This window comes from Callithrix jacchus, chromosome 14, assembly GCF_049354715.1.
Source record: "Callithrix jacchus isolate 240 chromosome 14, calJac240_pri, whole genome shotgun sequence".
Taxonomy (NCBI): Eukaryota; Metazoa; Chordata; class Mammalia; order Primates; family Cebidae; genus Callithrix; species Callithrix jacchus.
In genome coordinates this window covers 52,852,781-52,874,534 of record NC_133515.1, presented here as the reverse complement: position 1 = coordinate 52,874,534, position 21,754 = coordinate 52,852,781, and the positions used below count along the sequence as shown (strand labels likewise).

At 36.7% G+C, this 21,754-nt stretch overlaps 1 protein-coding gene across 12 annotated transcripts in view; it reads right to left on the bottom strand.

Annotated features, from left to right (window-relative positions):
* The window catches only part of USP34 (ubiquitin specific peptidase 34), a 282,857-nt gene that overhangs the window by 77,802 nt on the left and 183,301 nt on the right, over positions 1-21,754 (bottom strand). For all 12 annotated transcript variants that reach the window (XM_054244928.2, XM_054244930.2, XM_054244931.2 and 9 more), the window contains 10 exons: positions 20,929-21,033; positions 19,197-19,252; positions 18,969-19,089; positions 10,106-10,289; positions 9,522-9,682; positions 4,475-4,540; positions 1,541-1,687; positions 1,390-1,446; positions 1,211-1,288; positions 744-838 (listed from right to left, as the gene is read on the bottom strand). In XM_054244928.2, coding sequence (XP_054100903.2) covers positions 744-838; positions 1,211-1,288; positions 1,390-1,446; positions 1,541-1,687; positions 4,475-4,540; positions 9,522-9,682; positions 10,106-10,289; positions 18,969-19,089; positions 19,197-19,252; positions 20,929-21,033 — 1,070 coding nt within the window. The remainder of the gene's footprint in view (positions 1-743; positions 839-1,210; positions 1,289-1,389; positions 1,447-1,540; positions 1,688-4,474; positions 4,541-9,521; positions 9,683-10,105; positions 10,290-18,968; positions 19,090-19,196; positions 19,253-20,928; positions 21,034-21,754) is intronic.

Sequence of the window (21,754 nt, the reverse complement as noted above, 5' to 3'; positions counted from 1 at the left end):
AAAGTCCCTAGTTAGCTACTACAGAAAATCCCCAAAGTAATTCTTAAGTGGTGTGGTATTCTGAGTATCATGATAAAATTTTATACCATCTTACTTAGGGTGTGAATCATCCCTTTGTCCAGCATATGTGTGCTACAGACATTACCCACCTGTTGGTCACTTAGCAGCTCTCTTATTACATAGGCTGTCATGGTATTGCAATGCTTGTGTTCAAGTAACCCTTCTTTGAATTAATGACGGCCCTAAAGGGCAAGAATACTTTTGTATTTTAAACTTTATCATATGTATGTTATGTACAGCAAAAAGCAGAATATGTAATATAGGGTTTCAGTACAATCTGAGGTTTAAGACATCTACTGTGGAGTCTTGCAACATTTCCCTTGAGGATAAGGGGGTCCCCACTGTATTATCTAAGAAAATGCCACTAAAGCTAGACATTTGAGAGTCAATACAGATAATGATGAAAATGATTAATGTCATTGTCATCCATGTTTCTGCTCCCAAAAATCGAGTTTCAAGTTGAGTGATGCCATTTTCAAACAGCTCAAGTATATGTCAAAATAAATTGTCATTCACTGAATACATGAAAAGTTGCTCCATGAGACGGAGCTCCATGTAGCTGATTTTACCTTAATCATATAATTTTCATAAAAGTTTAATCTTAGTTTATCCTTAGTTTGTCTTTCACTTCTATGATGAAATAATAAAAGAAAATGATAAAAATCTCATTTGAAAAAGCATACCTTTTTTCGGCTCGTACTTTCTTCCCACACTGAGAACAAGTATACATGTTATCACCTTCCAAAGTATCTTTAATAGTAACTTCATCAAGAGATTCCTGTGTATAAAACCACATTTAAAAGTTTCACATTATTGTTCACAACATGGAAATATACAAAAGGTGGCAATTTTGGCAGAATGCTCAGCAAAAAAACATTTTTTTAACTGAATCCTTAAATTTTAGCAGAAAACTGTTTTCCTCATATTAAGATATTCTATGAATCTTAGTCACTTTTTCAAAGGGTTAATTAAAAATTTAAATTTTGACTGGGCAAAAAAAAAACTTTATGACTGATCCTTCTTATTTAAATGGTACAATAAAAAGAAAATACATAAAAACATGAAAAAAGTTTAAAAATCTCAAGATGACAAACATAAACCTGCTACATAAACAGCATAAAGTAAAAAAATTATGTGCATTATTACTCACATAAATGTTCTTCATATCAGCCACTTGGCATCTCACAGTATAAAACTCTTCAGCAGTTTGACTAACATGTTCACAATCCTAATCAGTTGACAAAAAAATAGCAAAAATTAGTAAATTGTAATATAAACAAAAATATATTAAGCTCTCCAAAAAGCAAAATATTATACCAGGATACTTACCAAGGATACAACATTGTTTGTAATTACACCTCCAAATAAACTTTTGACGGTATTTTTCTTTAATATAAAACAAACAAAAAACATGAAACTAATTAAAACAAGACAAAGTTGTTCAAATTTCAAATAAACTTTTCAGTATTCTGATACTAACCAGTTCTGGAGACATTTCTTCAATTTTGGTAATCAGATCAGTAAAAAACTCCGTCATATCTTTCTGTTCCCCAGTATTCAGAGGCTGCTTATCCATAGTGTATGTTTTACAGAAAGGTCTAGGATTATATGCTTTGCATTCACTCTCCTGCAAAGAAAAAGAGAGGGGAAGATTCTAAGTGTGACCTAGATATAAGAAAATTACAGGTCCTTCAATGAACACGTAACAGAAATAAAAGAACAGGTGGTAAATCTACAAAGTTAGTTTTAAAATGCTCTCTTCTAAATCTGTTTAATTTTCATGGCATTTTTAGTTTAATGGTCTTGGTGCTAGAAGATTCTTAAATTACCTAGGATATTTATATTTGCAAGTCAAGGAATTTCTAGGAAGAAATCTGAGACTCAAACGACTCACGGCTGGGCACAGTGGCTCACACTTGTAATCCCAGCACTTTGGGAGGCTGAGGGAGGTAGATCATGAAGTCAGGAGGTGGAGACCATCCTGGCCAAATGGTGAAACCCCTTCTCTATAAAAATACAAAAATTAGCTGTGCGTGGTGGCACGTGCCTGTAATCTCAGCTACTCAGGAGGCTGAGGCAGGAGAATTGCTTGAACCAGGGAGTCAGAGGTTGCAGCCAGCCGAGATTGCACCACTACACTCCAGCCTGGTGACAGAGTGAGACTCTGTCTCAAAAACAAAAACAAGCTGGGCGCGGTGGCTCACGCCTGTAATCCCACCAGTTTGGAAGGCTGAGGTGGGTAGATCACCTGAGGTCAGGAGAGACCAGCCTGACCAATATGGTGAAACCCTATCTTTAAAAAAACAAAAACAAAAACAAAAAAAACACAACTCATATCTACATTGCAAAGCATAAAATACAAAACCTTTACAGGCTGAATAAACTTTCCCAGAAACTGAACTTTGTTTCAACAGCTTTTAAAATAGTAATTTAAACCAGTATTTTTCTATTTCTCAATTCAAATGGCATGTTCCAGCTCTGTTAAAAGGAGATGAAAAGCCAGGTGTGGTGGCTCGTGCCTGTAATCCCAGCACTTTGGGAGGGTGGGGAAAGTGGACTGCTTGAGTCCAGGAGTTCAACACCAGCTTGGGCAACATAGTGAGATCCTGTCTGTACAAAAAATAAAAACCAGGCATGGTAGTACACGCCAGTGGTTCCAGGCAGTGGGGTGGTGTCAAGGTTGCCACGAGACGAGATGGCACCACTGAACTCTGGCCTGGGTGACAGAGTGAGACCCTGTCTCAAAAAAATAAAAACAGTGAAAAACACGGAAGGAATTATGACACATTCCCTGTCCTCAAGATTTAACAGGTGAGAAAAGTAACATATACATGAGGTACAAACAACAGAGAGGCATGGTGACTTGGAATACTCTGGTTAACCTGTGGAACAGATAGTCTCTTACAGAGGTAAAAACCAAGCTGACTCTTGAAAAACGAGTATCAGAAGAAAATGGAGAACAGTGACACGGGCATAAACAGTAGCACAAATAAACCCAGAGCAATGAAGCAGCAGGGCAATGGACTAAAAATGAAGAGGGGTAAGATAGGAGGTTGAAGGGCAGTGGCAAAAAACATAGAAGGTGTGTGCCACGGTGATTAACTCTAGTATTATTCTGTTCAAAATTAAGATTCACTCAAGAGTTTTAAGCAGAGGAATAACACTGTAAGGTTTACTATCTTCTTTGCTTTTTTTCAAGACAGGCTCACTCTGTCGCCCAGGCTGGAGTGCAGTGGTGCAATCTTGGCTCACTGTAACCTCTGCCTCCCAGGTTCAAGCGATTCTCCTGCCTCAGCCTCCCGAGTAGCTGGGACTACAGGCATGTGCCACCATGACCGGCTGATATTTGTATTTTTAGTAGAGACAGGGTTTCACCATGTTGGCCAGGCTGGTCTTGAACTCCTGACCTCATGATCTGCCTGCGTCGGCCTCCCAAAGTGTTGGGATTACAAATGTGAGCCACCGCACCCGGCTGATTTACTATTTCTTTTTAAAAGACTGATCACTTTTATAGTCTTAGGGATTATAATTAAGAAATATAAAGAAAAATCAGCTAGCATAAAAGTGGGTGACTTTGTAACAGGAAAAGAATCAGACACAACAGATTCTTCAAAGGACAAATTAACAGAATGTAGACAACTGAGATGTTGTAATGACTTTTAAGTTATTATGACAAATAACAGAGACAACTGACATAGGGCCAGGTGCGATGGCACACGCCTGTATTCCCAACATGTTTTGAGGCCGAGGTGGGCAGATCACTTGAGGTCAGGAGTTTGGGACCAGCCTGGCCGTCATGGTGAAACCCTGTCTCTACTAAAAATAGAAAATTTAGCTGGGTGTGGTGGTATGTATCTGTAGTACCAGCTATTCGGGAGGCTGAGGCAGAAGAATCACTTGAACCTGGGAGGTAGAGGTTGCAGTGAGCTAAGATCATGCCACTGCACTCCAGCCTGGGAGACAGAGCAAGATTGTCTCAAAAAAAAAAGAAAATAGTACAGTCATGACAAAGCCAGTTCAAACTAACTCCATTTAACGTTTTAGCTTTTTTTTTTTTTTAACAGGGTAAACCTAATTTGTTTCCCTCTATGTTCCTTTTTTTTGAGACTAAGTCTCACTCTGTCACCCAGAGTTGAGTGCAATAATGAGATCTCAGCTTGCTGCAACCTCTGCCTCCTGGGCTCAAGCAGTCCTGCCTTCTCAGCCACCCAAGTAGCTAGGACTACAGACATGCACCACCATGTCTTGCTAATTTTTTGTAATATTTTCAGTAGAGACAGGGTTTCACCATGTTGCCCAGGCTGGTCTCAAACTCTTGAACTTAAGCCATCAACCCACTTTGGCCTCCCAAAATGCTAGAATTACAGGCGTGAGTCATAGTGCCTGGCCTAGTCTCCGTGATTGTTGAACATACCATTAAATATGTAAACATTTTCTGAAGCTCCAAAAGAGTCGTCTTGTGCTTCATATCCTCTGAATACTGTAAATCAGAGAAAACACCATTAAAAACACATTGATGTTAAGTATATTAGGCATTTTAGCAAAGAAAGTCTTGCAATGTGCACTGTATCTGTTTTCATTCTTTTGGCTATATAAAGGAAAAACACTGACACATTCAATTCTTTCTTTAGCAATTATAGCATTAAAACTTGTAAATTATTTTGTTACATAAATACAGCCATCACTATCATATAAAGAAACTGAAGAGAGATTTTTAAAATTCACTTTCTAGGTTAACCTTTATTTAGTACAATGCTGATGATTTCTAAAAATGCAAGAATGAAAACCACTTCAGGTGCAATCAAATGTGTGGCTTGTCTACCACAAGCAAGCCTACACATTAAAAAATATTTTAAATATTAACAAATGACATCTCATCATTATTCATTCGTACCTTTACTTTTTCTGGAACAGTATATTCTTTACACTGAAGAGAAATACCAGCCATGATCTTTGAAAACTGTCTAAATATTCAACTATTAATAACTCAAATTCAGGAATCTGACTAGACTCACTCACAAGAGACTTAGTATTGAACACCAAGCCTTATAGGAGATTCATATTCATGCAAGGCATTTATTAGACAAATTCTACCTAATTCAAGAATTAAATCTATAAAGTAGATTTTTTTTTTTGGAGACGTAGTTTCGCTCTTGTTACCCAGGCTGGAGTGCAATGGCGCGATCTCGGCTCACTGCAACCTCCGCCTCCTGGGTTCAGACAATTCTCCTGCCTCAGCCTCCTGAGTAGCTGGGATTACAGGCACGCGCCACCATGCCCAGCTAATTTTTTGTATTTTTAGTAGAGACGGGGTTTCACCATGTTGACCAGGATGGTCTCGATCTCTTGACCTCGTGATCCACCCGCCTCGGCCTCCCAAAGTGCTGGGATTACAGGCTTGAGCCACCAGGCCCGGCCTAAAGTAGATATTATCCTCATTACAAATGACCTCTCATTACTTTGAAAGTCTTGTGGAATAGTAAGTATCCACATCCCAAGAGTATGCATTAGTTATTTCTGCCAGCTTTATGGAAGTAAGACTGCAAGTAATGTGGCTCTGCTGTTTAGCAGCTTATAATCAAATTAAGGTCAAGGTATGAACTAAAACAGAAATGTGTTCAGCATATAATTACTATAAACTTATATGATATTAAATGCAACAGGAATTGAATAAAGGGAATCAAAAAAATTGGCAAAATAACTACAGTGCACTCCTGTTACATGAGAGGCTTAGTATTTCATACTATGAAAGTCACACAAAATGACATTCTCCAATGTACAAAGTATTGATTCAGAAAACAAAAAAAGTCAGGAATAAAGACCTGGATTTATATTTTTATTATCAGAGGATAAAGTATTGGTGGCTAAAGAAAAGAGCTGCCTAAATTTGTTAAAGTCAAGCAACAAGGGATTTCAATGTGCAATTTTAAAATACATACATAGCCTGCATCTACATGTATTTACTACTTTAAAAAAAATGTGTTAACACCCATTAGGGTGACTATCATTAAAACAGAAAATGAGAAGTATTAGCAAGGATGTTGAGAAATTAAAACCCTTGTGCATGTAAAATGGTGTAAGCCCTGTGGAGAATGTATAGTATTCTTCAAAAATATTAAACACAAAATTCCCGTAAGATCCAACAATTCTACTTCTAGGTATACACCCAAAAGAAAAGCAGGAACTCAAACATGTGTGTATACCCATGTCCATAACAGCATTATTGAGAAGAGCCAAAAGGCCAAAGCAAGCCAAGTATCCACTGACAAGTGAAACAATAAACAAAATGTAGTATATAAATATAATAAAATATCGTAGCCTTAAAAAGGAAAGAACTTCTGATACATACAACAGTATGGATAACCCTTGAAGACGTCCTAAGTGAAATAGCCACTCATAACCAGTCACAAAAGGACTGATAATACATGACTCCACTTATATGAAGTACCTGAAACAGTCAAATTCATAGAGATGGAAAGCAGAATAGTGGTTGCAAGGGGTGAGGGAGAATGGAGAGTTAAGTGTTTAACGAGTTTCTGTTGGGAAAACGAAAAAGGTCAAGATGGAATGGTGGTGATGGCTGCAAAATAATGTGAATATATTATTCCATGAACTGTACATACGTATAAATGGCTAAAATGATGAATTTTATGTTGTATATATTTTACCACAATTAGAATTAGAATATGTATAGCTTTCTTTAAACTTTCTGTGAACACCAGAAAAGTGAACAGTTTAAATAACTGAACCGTTCATCTTAAGAATCAAGTGCCCACTTGGGTTTCACTTTCCAGAATCATATCAAATTCTGTTAAGATTTCTCTATGTACATATATCTACAGTTTTAAATTTTTTACTCTTATTTTAGGTTCAGGGGTACATACTCAGGTTTGCTACACAGATTATTCTATCACCCACATGATAACTGTACCAACAGGTAGTTTTTCGATCCTGACCCTCTTCCTACACTCCACCCTCAGGTAGGACCCAATGTCTATTGTACCCTTGTGTCCATATATACTCAATATTTAGCTCCCACTTATAAGTAAGAATGTATGGTATTTGGTTCCCTGTTCCTGTGTGCATTCACTTAGGATTATGGCCTCCAGTTCCATGTATGTTGTTGGAAAGGAGAGGGTCTTGTTCTTTTTTATGACTGTGTAGTATTCTGTGCTATATATGTACCACATTTGATCTAGTCCACTGTTGATGGGCATGTAGGCTGATTCCATGTCTTTGCTACTATGAAGAGTGCCATGGTGAACACGCATTTGACGGTGTCTTTATGGTACAATGATTTACATTCCTTTGGGTATATATACAATGAAATTGCTGAGCCCAATAGTAATTCTGTTTTAAGTTCTTTCAAAAATTGCCAAGCTGCCTTCCACAATGACTGAACTAATTTACATTTCCACCAGCAGTGTATATGCATTCCCCTTCCATTCCAACATTGCCAGCATCTGTTGTTTTTTGACTTTTATTAACAGCTACTCTGACTGGTTTGAGATGGTATCTCACTGTGGTTTAGTTTTTTATTTCTCTGATCAAAAATACTGAGCATTGCTTCATATGCTTATTGGCCGCATGCATGTCTTCTTTTGAAAAGTATCTGTTCATGTCCTCTGCCCACTTTTTTTTTCTTAATAGTCTCGCTTTGTCACCCAGACTGTAGTGCAGTGGCACAATCTCGGCTCGCTGCAACCTCCGCCTCCTGGGTTCAAGTGATTCTCCTGCCCCAGCATCCCGAGTAGCTGGGACTACAGGTATGCACTACACCATGCCTAATTTTTGTATTTTTGGTACAGACGGGGTTTCACCATGTTGGCCAGGCTGCTTTGCCTACTTTTTAATGGGAATGGGATTGTTTTTGCTTGTAAATTTAGGTTTTAACTAAGAATAACATTTATGAAACCTACTCATATTCAGCATATCTGAGTGTTCCATTTCTAATTCCTAGAAGTGTCAATAGCTTTAAAGGTGGTTATCAATATGAACAAGAAAACCAAAAAGCATGGCCAAGTTACCAACAAGAAAGAAAACCACTGAAAACATGCTCCTTTGATAACTGCTTTTATAAGATTATGCAGATGGGTTTAACAAATTTATTCAGAAATATTTCCATAAACTAAATGAACTAATTATTCAACTACTTTTAGTCATAATGTACAGAGATGGTAAATTTTAAAATATCAGTAATTAAAGCCAAAAAACCCAGAACCACTTGAGTAAACTATAAACTGGAGACTTTAAAGACTAACTTAAACATAATAAAAAATTCAGAGAAAGTATATAAAGCACTGCAATACTTTAAAAGGGAAAAAAAAACCCAGGACAAAAGATAATGTGATAAGGCCAGGCTTGGTGGCTTTACACCAATAATCCCAGTACTTTGAAAGGCCAAGGCAGAAGCATCTCTTGAGCTCAGGATTTGAGACCATCCTGGGCAACACAGTGAGACCCTATCTCTATAAAAAGTAAAAGTAAAAAAATAAGCCAGGTATGGTGACATATGCCTGTAGTCCCAGCTACTCAGGAGGCTGAGGTGGCAGGATCACTTGAGCCCAGGTGGTCAATGCTATCTACTCAGGAGGCTGAGGTGGCAGATCACTTGAGCCCAGGTGGTCAATGCTATGGTGAGATGTGTTCATGCCACTGCACTCCAGCCAGGGTGACAGACAGTGAGGCCTGCCTCAAAAAAATAAAAATTAAAAAATCCGAGAGCAAGTATAAAGGAAGTTCATTTAAAAACTAGAAAAGCAGTGCAAAAGGCAAACTAAACAATAGCCCATGGTGGGTCAGGAGTGGTGGCTTACACCTGTAATCCCAGCACTTTAGGAGGGTGAGACCTCCCTGGATCTCACCCTCCAGGGAGGATGGCTTGAGGCCAGGAGTTGGAGACCAGCCTAGTCAACAGAGACCCTCCCCCACCCATTATTTAAAAAAACAACAACAACAATAGCCCATGATAAAAAAGAATGAAAACTAAAAAGTGAATAAAAAGAACATGAAACAGAGCTTACACAAACAAATTAGGTCCACAATCAGATTCACTTTGGGATAAATATAAAATAACCTCTGATTCTGGTAACACTTCTCTATATGGATTCAGAATTTGCTTATTTTTTATGTAATCAAAATATGTGGGTTTTTTTACTCTCACATGTTCTCCCAGTAAATGTATTTATTTTTACTGACAATATAATATCCATTGTATACACTGAGTATGTATATTCCACAGCTGTGTTTTCCTTTGAAATCTAAATTGTACTATAGCATTACGAGTAATCTACTAAAATGTAAAAATGAGTAAAATACACATTAGCTAGATACTGGAATCAAATTTACTCTTATTCACAAATTATTTTTTCAAACATTTACTACATTGAAATAAAAATTTATCAACAAAATACTAAAACCTGGTTTATAATTTTGATTTTTTAAAGTGAGGAAAATTCTACCTTAGCAGTGAAGACAGCCTGTCTTGCCTCAGGTATCATATAAAGTTGCTGAATAGTAGAAGCCAAGTAACAAGTAGCTCCAAGATTAGTAAGGCCAACAAATCTACATTCAGCACGAACATCTTCATGAGGCCAGTAGTCCCATTTATAAGGTGCATGGGCTGCTGAACAAAGAGGGAAGAAAAGATTCCCCCAAACAAACTATTAAACATAATGTATTTTGCTTACATTAACAGCCTCTACCAACATTAGTTACCTCATTAATATATGTAGATTATACATGATAATTTTTTAAAGGAAAGAATACACACGAAAACTAATTTATTCTCTAAAAATTCAATACTTTTAAAATTTGATTTTACTTGGCACCAAATTATTTTTTTAAAAAATTGCTAAAGTAATAAAAATGCATATAAAAAGGTTCTTCACATCAATATTTACTTTTTAACTTTAATGACATCCTACCAATAATCATTTATAATGTTAAAATGTGTGAAGAAAAGATTCTTTTGTAAACAGTGCCTTCAAAATCTTGTTTCTGAATTCAAAATGCATAAAGATTGAAGGAAAAGAAGAATGCTTACACTGCATGTGTTGTGCCATAACCCAGTTGTGTATTAGCCTGTAGTTCTCAACAGACCCCTTTACCATCTCTACTAACAAATCGTAAGCAGCAGCTCTTGAAGAATGTGATTTGCATTTTGGCTGTTGTCGATCCTTTAGACTTGGCAACAAAAACAAAAGATTGAAGATATCTCTTAAAAATTCCTGGGGGAGTAAAAGGAAATGTTACGTTATCTAAATGGAGATATTAATTACATTCCAAATATAGTTAACATATAAACAGAATGACAAGCTACAATTTACTAAGCTACTCAAAAACTTAGAGCAGCATGATATACCATCATCTGAAAGTCTTCCCAACGTTCACTTCTCTTAGAGAAAATGAAGGTGGCAGTGATCATCTTTTACTCTCTCCTTTTTGATACCTAATAAGCTCATTCTTAAGACTTTTCATGTACAGTGCTGTTATTTTCTATTCCATTAAGTGAGGTAAAGTTTTTGTTAAGGCCTCATTACTCCCTTGACAAGTCTCACTGGCTCCTCTGCATTAATTTTCCCCTTACTTCGCTCTACTAATAATAATAGCAACAATACAGGAATAAAAGCAGCAGTTTACTCATACTGTTTAAAGGCAGTACTGTTGTACTTTGTCAAAAATCTCGTCTGTTTGAGAAAGTGGGTGCGGAGTTATCTTTTCCACTTGTTCTTTTCGAATTGGTACTTTGCTATTTTACTTTGTTATCACCCTCACACATCCAAAATAGTATTATGGTACATTGTTCTGGAATATAAAACCTCCTGGGATACTGTGCAGAAAACAGAAAACATAGGTAGACTAGACTCTTGCTACCCATTGAAAAGCTGGCCTTTGCCTATAGTCTGCAAACATCAATGGTAAGTAAACAGCTCCCTACACTGATATAAAACTCCCTAAGTGAAAAAAGTTGCTCACTCTGCGTAACTGGGGTTTATGCTAACGACCTGTTTTCCTTTCAGGAGTCTGAAATTTGGGCAACTATAGTCAGATACACAGGCACTATGTGCCTACATGACCCACTCTGTGATAAAACCCAGGACTCCTAGGCTCAAGAGAACTTTCTTGGTAGACAATACTTCACATGTTGTCACACTCACTCAGCACATCTTATAGAACCCCAATGAAAAAAAAGCTCTTGAAAAGTTACACCCGGCTTCCTCCAGACTTTGCCTAACACCCTTTTCTTTTGCTTTGTATCATCTTGCTGTAATATATCTTAGCCATGACTATGACTATATTGTGAGTCGGTGAATCAACAAACCTGGGGGTGGTGAGGGGAACTCTTGAAGGAGGTACCGAAAAGGGAAATTTTTGAAATATTTTTCCACAGTGACCTCATTTCTTTCATCTCACTATTGTTAAAAATGTGTAATTCATAGTTCTTAGCAAAGAAAAGTTCAGCTAGGAAATATGGAAAGTAATTAAGGGCTTTTTATGTGTATGTGAGACAGTCTCACTCTGTCACTCAGGCTAGAGTGAAGTCATGCCATCTCGGCTCACTGCAGCCTCCGCCTCCTTGGTTCAAGAAATTATCGTGTCTCCACCTCCAGAGTGGCTGGGACTATAGGAACACACCACCACACCCTGCTAATTTTTGTATTTTTAGCAGAGATGGAGTTTGGCCACGTTAGCCAGGCAGGTCTCAAACTCCTGAGCTCAAGCGATCAGCTGCCTTGGCCTCCCAAAGTGCTGGGATTACAGATGCAAGCCACTGTGCCTACCCAGTTTACAATATTTTATTACAGCAGCCTGAACTGACTAAGACAATAATGCTTTTAGATATTAAAATAATTTCCTGTGCCCACAATAAATGGCCACCTAGTTTCTCCTATACTTCCCAAAACATAGGCCAAACTGAACCAACCAATTTTCTGCATGAAACCAGTGCTTCCCTATGACTTAATTTTTGCTCATATTCTTTCCTATGACCTGTTTCCCTGACTTTTCTACCTAAGAAAACCTACCCACTAAAAAAGGTGTATCTGGCCAGGTGTGGTCGCTCATGCCTGTAATTCCAGGACTTTGGGAAGATAAAATGGGCAGATCACCTAAGGTCAGGAATTCAAGACCAGCGTGGCCAACATGCCAAAACCCTGCCTCTACTAAAAACACAAAAATTAGCTGGGTGTGGTGACACGCACCTGTAATCCCAGCTACTGAGCAAGTTGAGGCAGGAGAATCACTTGAACCTGGAAGGTGGAGGTTGCAGTGAGCCGAGATCATGCCACTGCACTCCAACCTGGGAGAAGCTGTATCTTCTTCAAAGCCGTTCCTAATCATGTCAATGAAATCTGATCTTCCAAATCTCTGATGATATCTCTTTAATAACTACTATTTCCATGAGTTACAAATATCATGAACAGCCATAATTTGCAACGATACAAGCAAATTCTGCATAATACAAATGTATTATTTGACTGTCAGTTCTAAGAACCAAATCTGAGTTGCAATCATCCATTTGCTCTACACAGTTTTTAGATACTATACAAGGCATCAGAAATAAGAATGATACTCATACTTTAAAAGAAGAAGAAGAAAAGATGAATGAAAAAGGAGAAAGAAAAAGGAAGGGAGGAGGAGAAAGAAAAACGAAGAAAGAAGATCAGCACCACTGGAAAGGTAGAAGAAAGGAAAAAGGAGGGGGAAGGAGGAGGAAGCAGTAGTAGTGATAGTAGTAGTATACTGATGACAAATTGTTCTGCAGCTATAAAGTGTAAAATATTTATCATAAGACTCTTTATAATCATTAATGTAGAAGAGATTTTAAATATCTTAAAGTTAAGGCATATTTTCCTTAATATAACAACAAAACCAACTGCCTTCAATACCTCTACTCAGATATCTAATTGACATTTCAAATTTAACATGTCCAAAACAGAACTCTTGATTTTACCACCCGCTACCCTCTCCAATTTCTGAGTTTTCCTTTTCTTAATAATTGGCATTATCATTCCCTTAGCTTCTCAGGCTTAAAACTTAGGAGTCGTTCTTTATTAACCTCTCTCAAACCCAACAAATCAATCCAAATCTGAGACCTGTGAGCTCTACTTTCTTTGTTTTTTTGTTTTGTTTTGTTTTGTTTTGTTTTGTTTCGGTGGAGTTTCGCTCTTGTTACCCAGGCTGGAGTGCAATGGCGCGATCTCGGCTCACTGCAACCTCCGCCTCCTGGGTTCAGACAATTCTCCTGCCTCAGCCTCCCAAGTAGCTGAGATTACAGGCACGTGCCACCATGCCCAGCTAATTTTTTGTATTTTTAGTAGAGATGGGGTCTCACCATGTTGACCAGGATGGTCTCGATCTCTTGACCTCGTGATCCACCCGCCTCGGCCTCCCAAAGTGCTGGGATTACAGGCTTGAGCCACCGCGCCCGGCCTACCTCTACTTTCAATAAATATTCCAAGTCCAACCACTTTTCACCATTGTCCCTCTCTGGAACCACTGAAAAAATTCCTAACTGGATCCCTTGACTGATACATTTGCCCTCTGAGTTTGCCCATAGACTAATTTTCCAACTAGAGTATGAGTAAGCCCTTCAAAATCTTAATTCAGGTCGTATCTCTCCTGTACAAAAGATTCTAGAGTTTTCCCTTAACACCAAAACCAAAGGAAAATTACAATTTAACTACAAGAACATAAAGGCCTTTTCAATAAAGAATCCTAAAAACAACTAATATTACTCTGAATGTTTTAGAAAAAATTTGGTGAAGAAATGGAAAGAATGAAACTTGTAAAAGAGGAAGTAATGGAATTACTTGCAAATGATTGTGACCTGAGTCTGGCTTGAGAAAAAAAAAAAAAGAATTACTTGCAGATAATAAACCAAAAACAAATAGGAACCAAAGGCAACACTAACAGCTCAAGATAACTGAAAACAGTCTACCAACAAGTCAATTTTAGATGGCCTGAACAAATTTATACACAAATTCTTACTATACAGAAATGACAAGTTAAAAAACAGCAAGGAAAGATTCCATACCAATGTATCAACAAAAAGGACAAAACCCCTAGGAATAAATTTACTAAGAAATACTTAAAACCTAAATTTAGTAGGAAAAAAACTAAAAAATAAAAAACATAAAAAGCTTGTCTTTGCATAAATACAACAAATTCTACTCTTGTATATGTAAATTCAGTATCATAAACTTAATTCTGCATTAATCTAATAATCTAAAAATATAACACAATCTCAACAAAAAAAGTAACACAATTTTATTTTTTTAAAAAACTAGATGAATTGATTCTAAAGTTTATGTGGAAAAATAAACAGCCAGGAAAATCCTGAGAATCATAATAATGAAAATGAACTACCTTGGTCAGGCATGGTGGCTCATGCTTGCAATCCCCACACTTTGGGAGGCTGAGGCAGGCAGATCACCTGAGGTCAGAAGTTCGAGATCAGCCTGGCCAACATGGTGAAACCCGATTTCTTTCTTTTTTTCTTTTTGGAGACGGAGTTTCGCTCTTGTTGCCCAGGCTGGAGTGCAATGGCACAATCTAGGCTCACCGCAACCTCCACCTCCCAGGTTCAAGCAATTTTCCTGCCTCAGCCTCCAGAGTGGCTGAGGTTACAGGCGTGCACCACCATACTCAGCTAATTTTGTATTTTTAGTAGAGATGGGGTTTTTCCTTGTTGGTTAGGCTAGTCTTGAATTCCCAACCCCAGGTGATCCGTCCACCCTGGCCACCCAAAGGGCTAGGATTATAGGCGTGAGCCATCATACCAGGCCTGAAACCCCATTTCTATCAAAAATACAAAAATTAGCTAAGCATGGTGGCGAGTACCTGTAGTCCCAGCTACTCAGAAGGCTGAGGCAGGAGAACTGCTTGAACCTGAGAGGTAGAGGTTGCAGTGAGCCATCACGCCACTGCACTCCAGCCTGGGTGACAGTGAGACTCTGTTTCAAAAACAAACAAAAACGAAGGGACTACTTCTACAAGTTAATAACTTTAAACCTACATAATTAAGATATATTGGTGAATGAACAAACAGATCAACTACATGAAACAGGAAGTCCAGAAATAAATCAAAATACATATGGCAGTTTACTTGATAAAGGAGGCATTTCTAATCAATAGGTAAAAAATAAATTAGCTATTAGGATAACTGGGTATGCATCTGGGGAAAAAAAAGTTACCTATTTCATTCCTTTCACCTAAATAATTTCCTGATAGAAAAACTTAAATGTACAATACTAAGTTATGAAAATATGAAAAAAGTTTTCAAAGTATAACACAACATCTAGTAGCTGTAAAAGATCAATAAACTTGACTACATGAAAAAAAATTCTGCTTAGAAAATAAGCAGGCCAGGTGAGGTGGCTCACACGTGTAATTCTAGCACTCTGGGAAGTTGACGTGGGCATATCACCTGAGGTTAGGACCAGCCTGGACAAAATGGTGAAACCCTGTCTCCACTAAAAACCAAAAGTTAGCCAGGCATGGTGGTGCACACCTGTAATCCTAGCTAGGAGGGAGGCTATGAAAAGCAGGAGAATTGCTTGAACCTGCGAGATAGAGGCTGAGATAAGCCGAGATCGGGCTAGTCCAGCCTGGATGACAGAGCACAACTCTGTCTCAAAAAAACACACACACACACAAACAAGCATAACCAAAACCATGAAGTGAAAGACAAACAGAAAAAAAAATCTCGTGATTTATTTTACAATGAGATAGTTTCTTTTATATAAAATATTCTACACATTAGTTAATGACCATAACATACATAATAGGGATAAAGGGAAAAGATCTGAGCAGAGAAAAGATAAACAAATTGCTATCATAACACTTGAAGGAAAGCTCAGCCTTACTAACAAAAGTAATAGAAAATAAAACCAAGAGAATTTCTTTGCACCTATCAGACTGGTAGAAATTATCTAAATGTGTAGTATGTTGGTAGAAATGTTGAAAAATAGAAGCTTAATCTTGGATTGTAGGTACAACCATAAATTGGCTCAGCCTCCACAGAAAGTTAACTTTGTTTTTGTTTATAACATAACCAAAATCATAAACCTATATACCCCATGAACTAGCAGTTCTAACTTTTAGCATGTTTTCCAACATTTCCTAAATATATGTGTTAAATGAATAAAGATTTCTGTAATATCACTAGAAATTGTTTAAGACAATGTTGATCATTAGGAAGCTAGTGAAATATATTACTTATGTGCAGATAAAATAATATTCTGGGTCAGACATAATGTCTCATGCCTGTAACACCGGCTATGTTAGGAGGCTGAGGCAGGATAGCTTGAGACCAGGAGCTTGACACCAGCCTGGGCAAAATGGCGACATTTCTACAAAAGATTTTTTTAAATTAGCCAGGTATAGTCGCCCCTGCCCGCAGTCCCAGCTGCTCGGGAGGCTGAGGTGGGAGAACTGCTTGAGGCTGGGAGGTGGAGGTTGGAGTAAGCCAAGATCACATCACTGCACTCCAGCTTATGTGACATAGCCAGACCCTGTCTCAACGATGATGATAATATTCTGAAGTTACTTTTACAAAATGAATAACCAAGCATGGTGGTGTGCAGTGGCTCACGCCTGTAATCCCAACGGTTTGGGAGGCCAAGATGGGAAGATCACTTGATGACAGGAGTTTGAGAACAGCCTGGGCAACACAACAAAACCCTATCTGTACAAAATAAACAAATAAATAAATTAGCTGGGCATAGTCACATACGCCTACAGTCCTAGCTACCTGGGAGGCTGGGGCAGAAAAATCACTTCAGCCAGTAGTTGAAGGCTGCAGTGAGCAACGATTGTGCCACTGCACTCCAGCTTGAATAAGAAGACCCTGTCCCTTTTTTTTCCTTTTAAAGAATGAACTGTTTTTATATACTGAATTTGAAAATCTCTGAGATAAATGGCAAAAAGCAAAGTATAGAACAGTGTGTTTAATGTGTTATCATTGTGTAGAAAGTATCGCGTAATGGTTCAAAGCTTGGCCAAGTGAAGAGTAAGTGACGCAGTCATGCACAATTTGTGTCTATGCCTCAGTTTCATCATCTGTCAAAATTGGGTCCAATAATATCCACCTTCTAAAGGCTCAAAAATTTGTCCTAGAATAACAACTTGTACAAATCAATGAACAGAATTAAAAAATAAGAAGAAAAATAAGACTTTTAGAAAAAAACGTACGTAGCAACTATGACAGAGAGAGAGCCGATATATTCAAAATAAGTAACTTTTACAAATAAATAGAAAACCATACACAGACTGAATAAATATCAAACTAATACAATTATTAAATGGAAAGAAACTCATTCACCAATTAATTAAGAAAAAAAACTAAAGCAACATCAAGATTGACAAAGATCTAAGTGACATTAAGAACCTGTAGAAGCTCGAGAAAGGCATTTTCATATGGTATGGCTACAAGTATAAACTGATGATGCACCCTTTTGTATACTGATATGAGCTACTGATTAAAATTAACCTATTTTACTTTTAAGAGTTCATGAATAAATAATGGGACAAGTGTGCAAAGATGTTGCCTGTACAGTTTTTCTATAACATAAATGTCAACAAAGATTTAAATTATTGCCTCAGTCAATTTTTTAAAATACATTTTTTAATGTACTCGTTTTAGTGAAAACCAATCACACAATACTATTTGTACACTGTAAAATATGTATTCATATTTATATTTCTATAAATATGAATTTTATACATGTGTATTTACTTTATTCATGAAAAGTCCTGGAAGGCCATCACCATACTATCAGAGGAAATCAAACCACATGGGAATATTCTTTTTTTGTACTATCTAAATTTTTCTTTCTTAACAATGACTTTTCCTTTACAACATTATCAGAAAAAATAATATACTTATTAATTCTACTGTATTAGGATATGATTCACTGTTTAGGACAGCAATTCAAAATACTCAATTCTATAGAAAGCACACTATTAAAATATAGGTTACCTTTCTGATTTTTTTTTTTTTTTTTAAGACACGGTTTCCCTCCGTCACCTAGGCTAGAGTGCAGCAGCATGATCATGGCTCACTGAAGCCTCGACCTCCTGGGCTCAAGCAATCCTCCCAGCTCAGCCGCCAGAATAGCTGAGACTACAGCTGCACGCCACCACACCCAGCAAGTTTGTGCATTTTCTGTAGGGATGAGGTTTCACCATGTTTTTGGCTGGTCTTCAAATCCTGGTTTCAAGCGATCCACCTGCCTCAGCCTCCCAAAGTGCTAGGATTACAAGCATGAGCAACCATGCCCAGCCTTAGGTTACCTTTCTATATGCAGTCAGTCATAGGAATTAACAACATTTGATTTTGCATTCTAAAAACAAGCCTATGTTTTATACTTCCAGAGTTCAATTTATTCAAAATTTGCTTATCTTGCCAGTAATTAAGTTCTAGTAACTTTTATGTTTGTATGTTTAAAAAATTTAACAAATCCACATACAATGTGATATAGTTTGGCTGTGTCTCCATCCAAATCTCATTTGAATTACATCGCCCATAATTCCTATTGGTGTGCAAGGGACCTGGTGGGAGATGACTAAATCATGGTTTCCCCCATACTGTTCTTGTGGTAGTGAATAAGTCTCATGAGATCTGATGGTTTTATTATAAGGAGAAACCCCTTTCGCTTGGTTCTCACTCTTTTTTTGCCTGCCACCATCCACATTAACATGTGACTTGCTACGACTTGCCTTCCGCCATGATTGTGAGGCCTCCTCAGTCACCAGGAACTGAGTCCAATTAAACCTTTTTCCTTGGTAAATTGCCCAGTCTTGAGTATTTCTTTATCAGCAATGTAAAAAGGACTAATACACAATGTTACAACAACAAATTTCAATCGCATTTAGTAGTAACATTTGAATATCTTAATACTTACCTGTCCTTCCCTTGAAAATTTAAAGGGTGGCTTATGTTTAATAACACTTGTTGCAAGCCTTAGGAGTCCTGTAAGCCCGTCATCTTCTACATTACCATCTTGATGATCAAGGATCTCTCTACTACAATAAAAAAAGAAAAAACAAAAACACAAGCAAGATAGTTCACATAATTATGTCTTTCATCGTTCCTTGACAATATAAATGTCAATTTCACATCAAATTTTTACCTTCGAATACAGTCAGCCAAATGTCTTGCCAAAGCATCTAAGTCGAGGAGCGTTGTCTTAATACAAAAAGAAAGTAAAAATTCAAATACAGATTTTGAGGTTTTGCCAAACATAAAAGTATTAAAACAAAACCATTTCCACATAGGTAACAATAATTTTGTTCTCCTAAATTCAAAAATTAAGTTATAAACATAATACACCTACTCTTTGCTTACACATTATATCAATTAATGAAATTAGTCTTAAACACACCACTGATCATCCTACGAAAAAGGAATGAATGGAATGTTGACAATTGTGAAAGTCATAGTAATCTATTTCGAAGACACTCAAGTTTGTTTTTTTTAATGACTTTTTTGAGATGTAATTCAGATACAATTCACCAAGGTTTGCTTTTAACAATACCTTTAAACTAGACTTTTAACAATAAACTGAATTCTACAGTTTATTCCAAAACAACTTTACTTCTCATTATAACTCAGCAACAGTATTAAAACAGACTTCACAAAATATAACCTGAGTTTCCTCAAAGAAACCCAAATCTCTGAAAAGGAAAATCACTTTATAAGCAAGCAAGATCAGATTCCTATTTTAGTTTAAATGGTCAATCCCAGGGTTGCTTGTTTTTTTTAAAGTACAATGTTTATTTGGCATCAGTACTTTAATTAACAATAAGAATATCAAAAGTTGCTCGATACCAGTTTTTGTAATTATTTCTCAAATGAAAAGTTCTGAGGTTAAGAATTCAGGTATAAATTAAAAAAAAGAACTTTTAAAGGTAAAGTGAACATATTAAACTTTCAGTTAAATACATATAAAAATTAAAAAAAAAATGTGTCCTAAATATTTCAAAGGATCTTCTTTATGTGTTTCTCATTTTTTTCCTAATTAACAACTTGGACACATTTTAGTTTACTCAATTTATGTACACTGAAAAAAAGCAAAAAAAAAAATTTTTTTCCCCAAGACAGAGGAGTGTCTTGCTTGTCTCACTCCAGCCTCGTCATAGTGCCTTGCTCTATCACCAGGCTGGAGTGCAGTGGTGCAATCTCAGCTCACTGCAACCTCCACCCGCTGGAATCAAGCGATTCTCCTGCCTCAGCCTCCCAAGTAGCTGACCCAACAGGGATGCACCACCACACCCAGTGATTTTTGTATTTTTAGTAGAGATGGGGTTTCACCATGTTGGCCAGCACAGTTTCATTCTCTTGACCTCCTGTGATCTGCCCACCTTGGCCTCCCAAAGTGCTGGGATTACAGGTGTGAGCTGTGCCTGGCCTGAAATTTACTTGTTTTAATCATTACTTTGTTTGAATGCAAATGTCAGTAGATCAGCAAAAACTGACAGTGTTTCTTTATATTAAAGTAACTTCTACTTGAATTGCAATTTTATTTTACATATTTGGGACTTCAAACTACATAGGAAGCTGTATTTTTAATTTTAAAACCTAAATTTCCCTTTCCAAATAAGATGTTACATCCACAAATCTTACTGAGGAACAACAAGAAACTATGTATAGATACCAGATGAAGATGTTTCGGCTAAGGTCAGAGTAAAAACACAAAAGGAATTAGAGTAAGGTAGAAAAGCACAAATACAGAAGAGACATGACACTACCAACTACCTATAGATTAATAAAGTATACTTAAGATGGATAAAGTCATGAACATGTCATAATTCATATTAACAAGAATAGAATATACAGAATAGCATATAATTTTCTGAACATACCTGACTAGCGTCCTTTATATGTATGTTGTCAACTAATTTGCATAACAACCAAAAATACTCTTTACATCCAGGTTTTAACATTGGTTCTTCCTCATAATCATCTATCTATTAAGAAAATTTTATGCTTTGTGAAAACATTTTAAAAATAAATTAAAATTATAATACATTTAAGAAACTATAGGCTTTATAAAATAAATTCCTAAACAGTATTCAAAATCTTTTAAAAAATGGAGAGTACACGCTTAGTTTCTGTAAAATCAGAATAACCAGGCACATAAATGACTAACATTAAGAACTCTTAAGAAAATATTAGTCACAAATTACCGACATTTGGAAAATATATGAATGAGGAGGAAAATAATGTAAATCCAGCAAGATATTGAATTTCTGGGATTAGTAAAAAGTCTTTAATAATGGGCTCTACATTTATTATGTAGCAGAAGCCTTTTACAAGGCTTGTATATGCACTAGGGTAGGAAATAAAATTAAAAATTCAGAATCTCATAAAAATAAAAAAAAACTGTGACTTACTAGAGAGTTCCATTTATGATTTTTTATCAGTCAACTTATTAAAACAAGGCTCAGAGCCAAGTGAGAACAAATGCTGTTTCTAAAATAGAGTATCCATGAAAGAGACCACAGAGGAAATCAGTTTCTTCCTAGTAGTAACATGGACACAGTGTGTCACAATGCTGTCACTTTAAGCAGTATATAACTACTATTCTCTTGGTAAAAATCACATACAGTAGTTCAATGCTCAAAATTTTAAGGATATATTACAATGATAAACTTGGGACAAACAAAATTTCAAAAATAGAAACTGCTT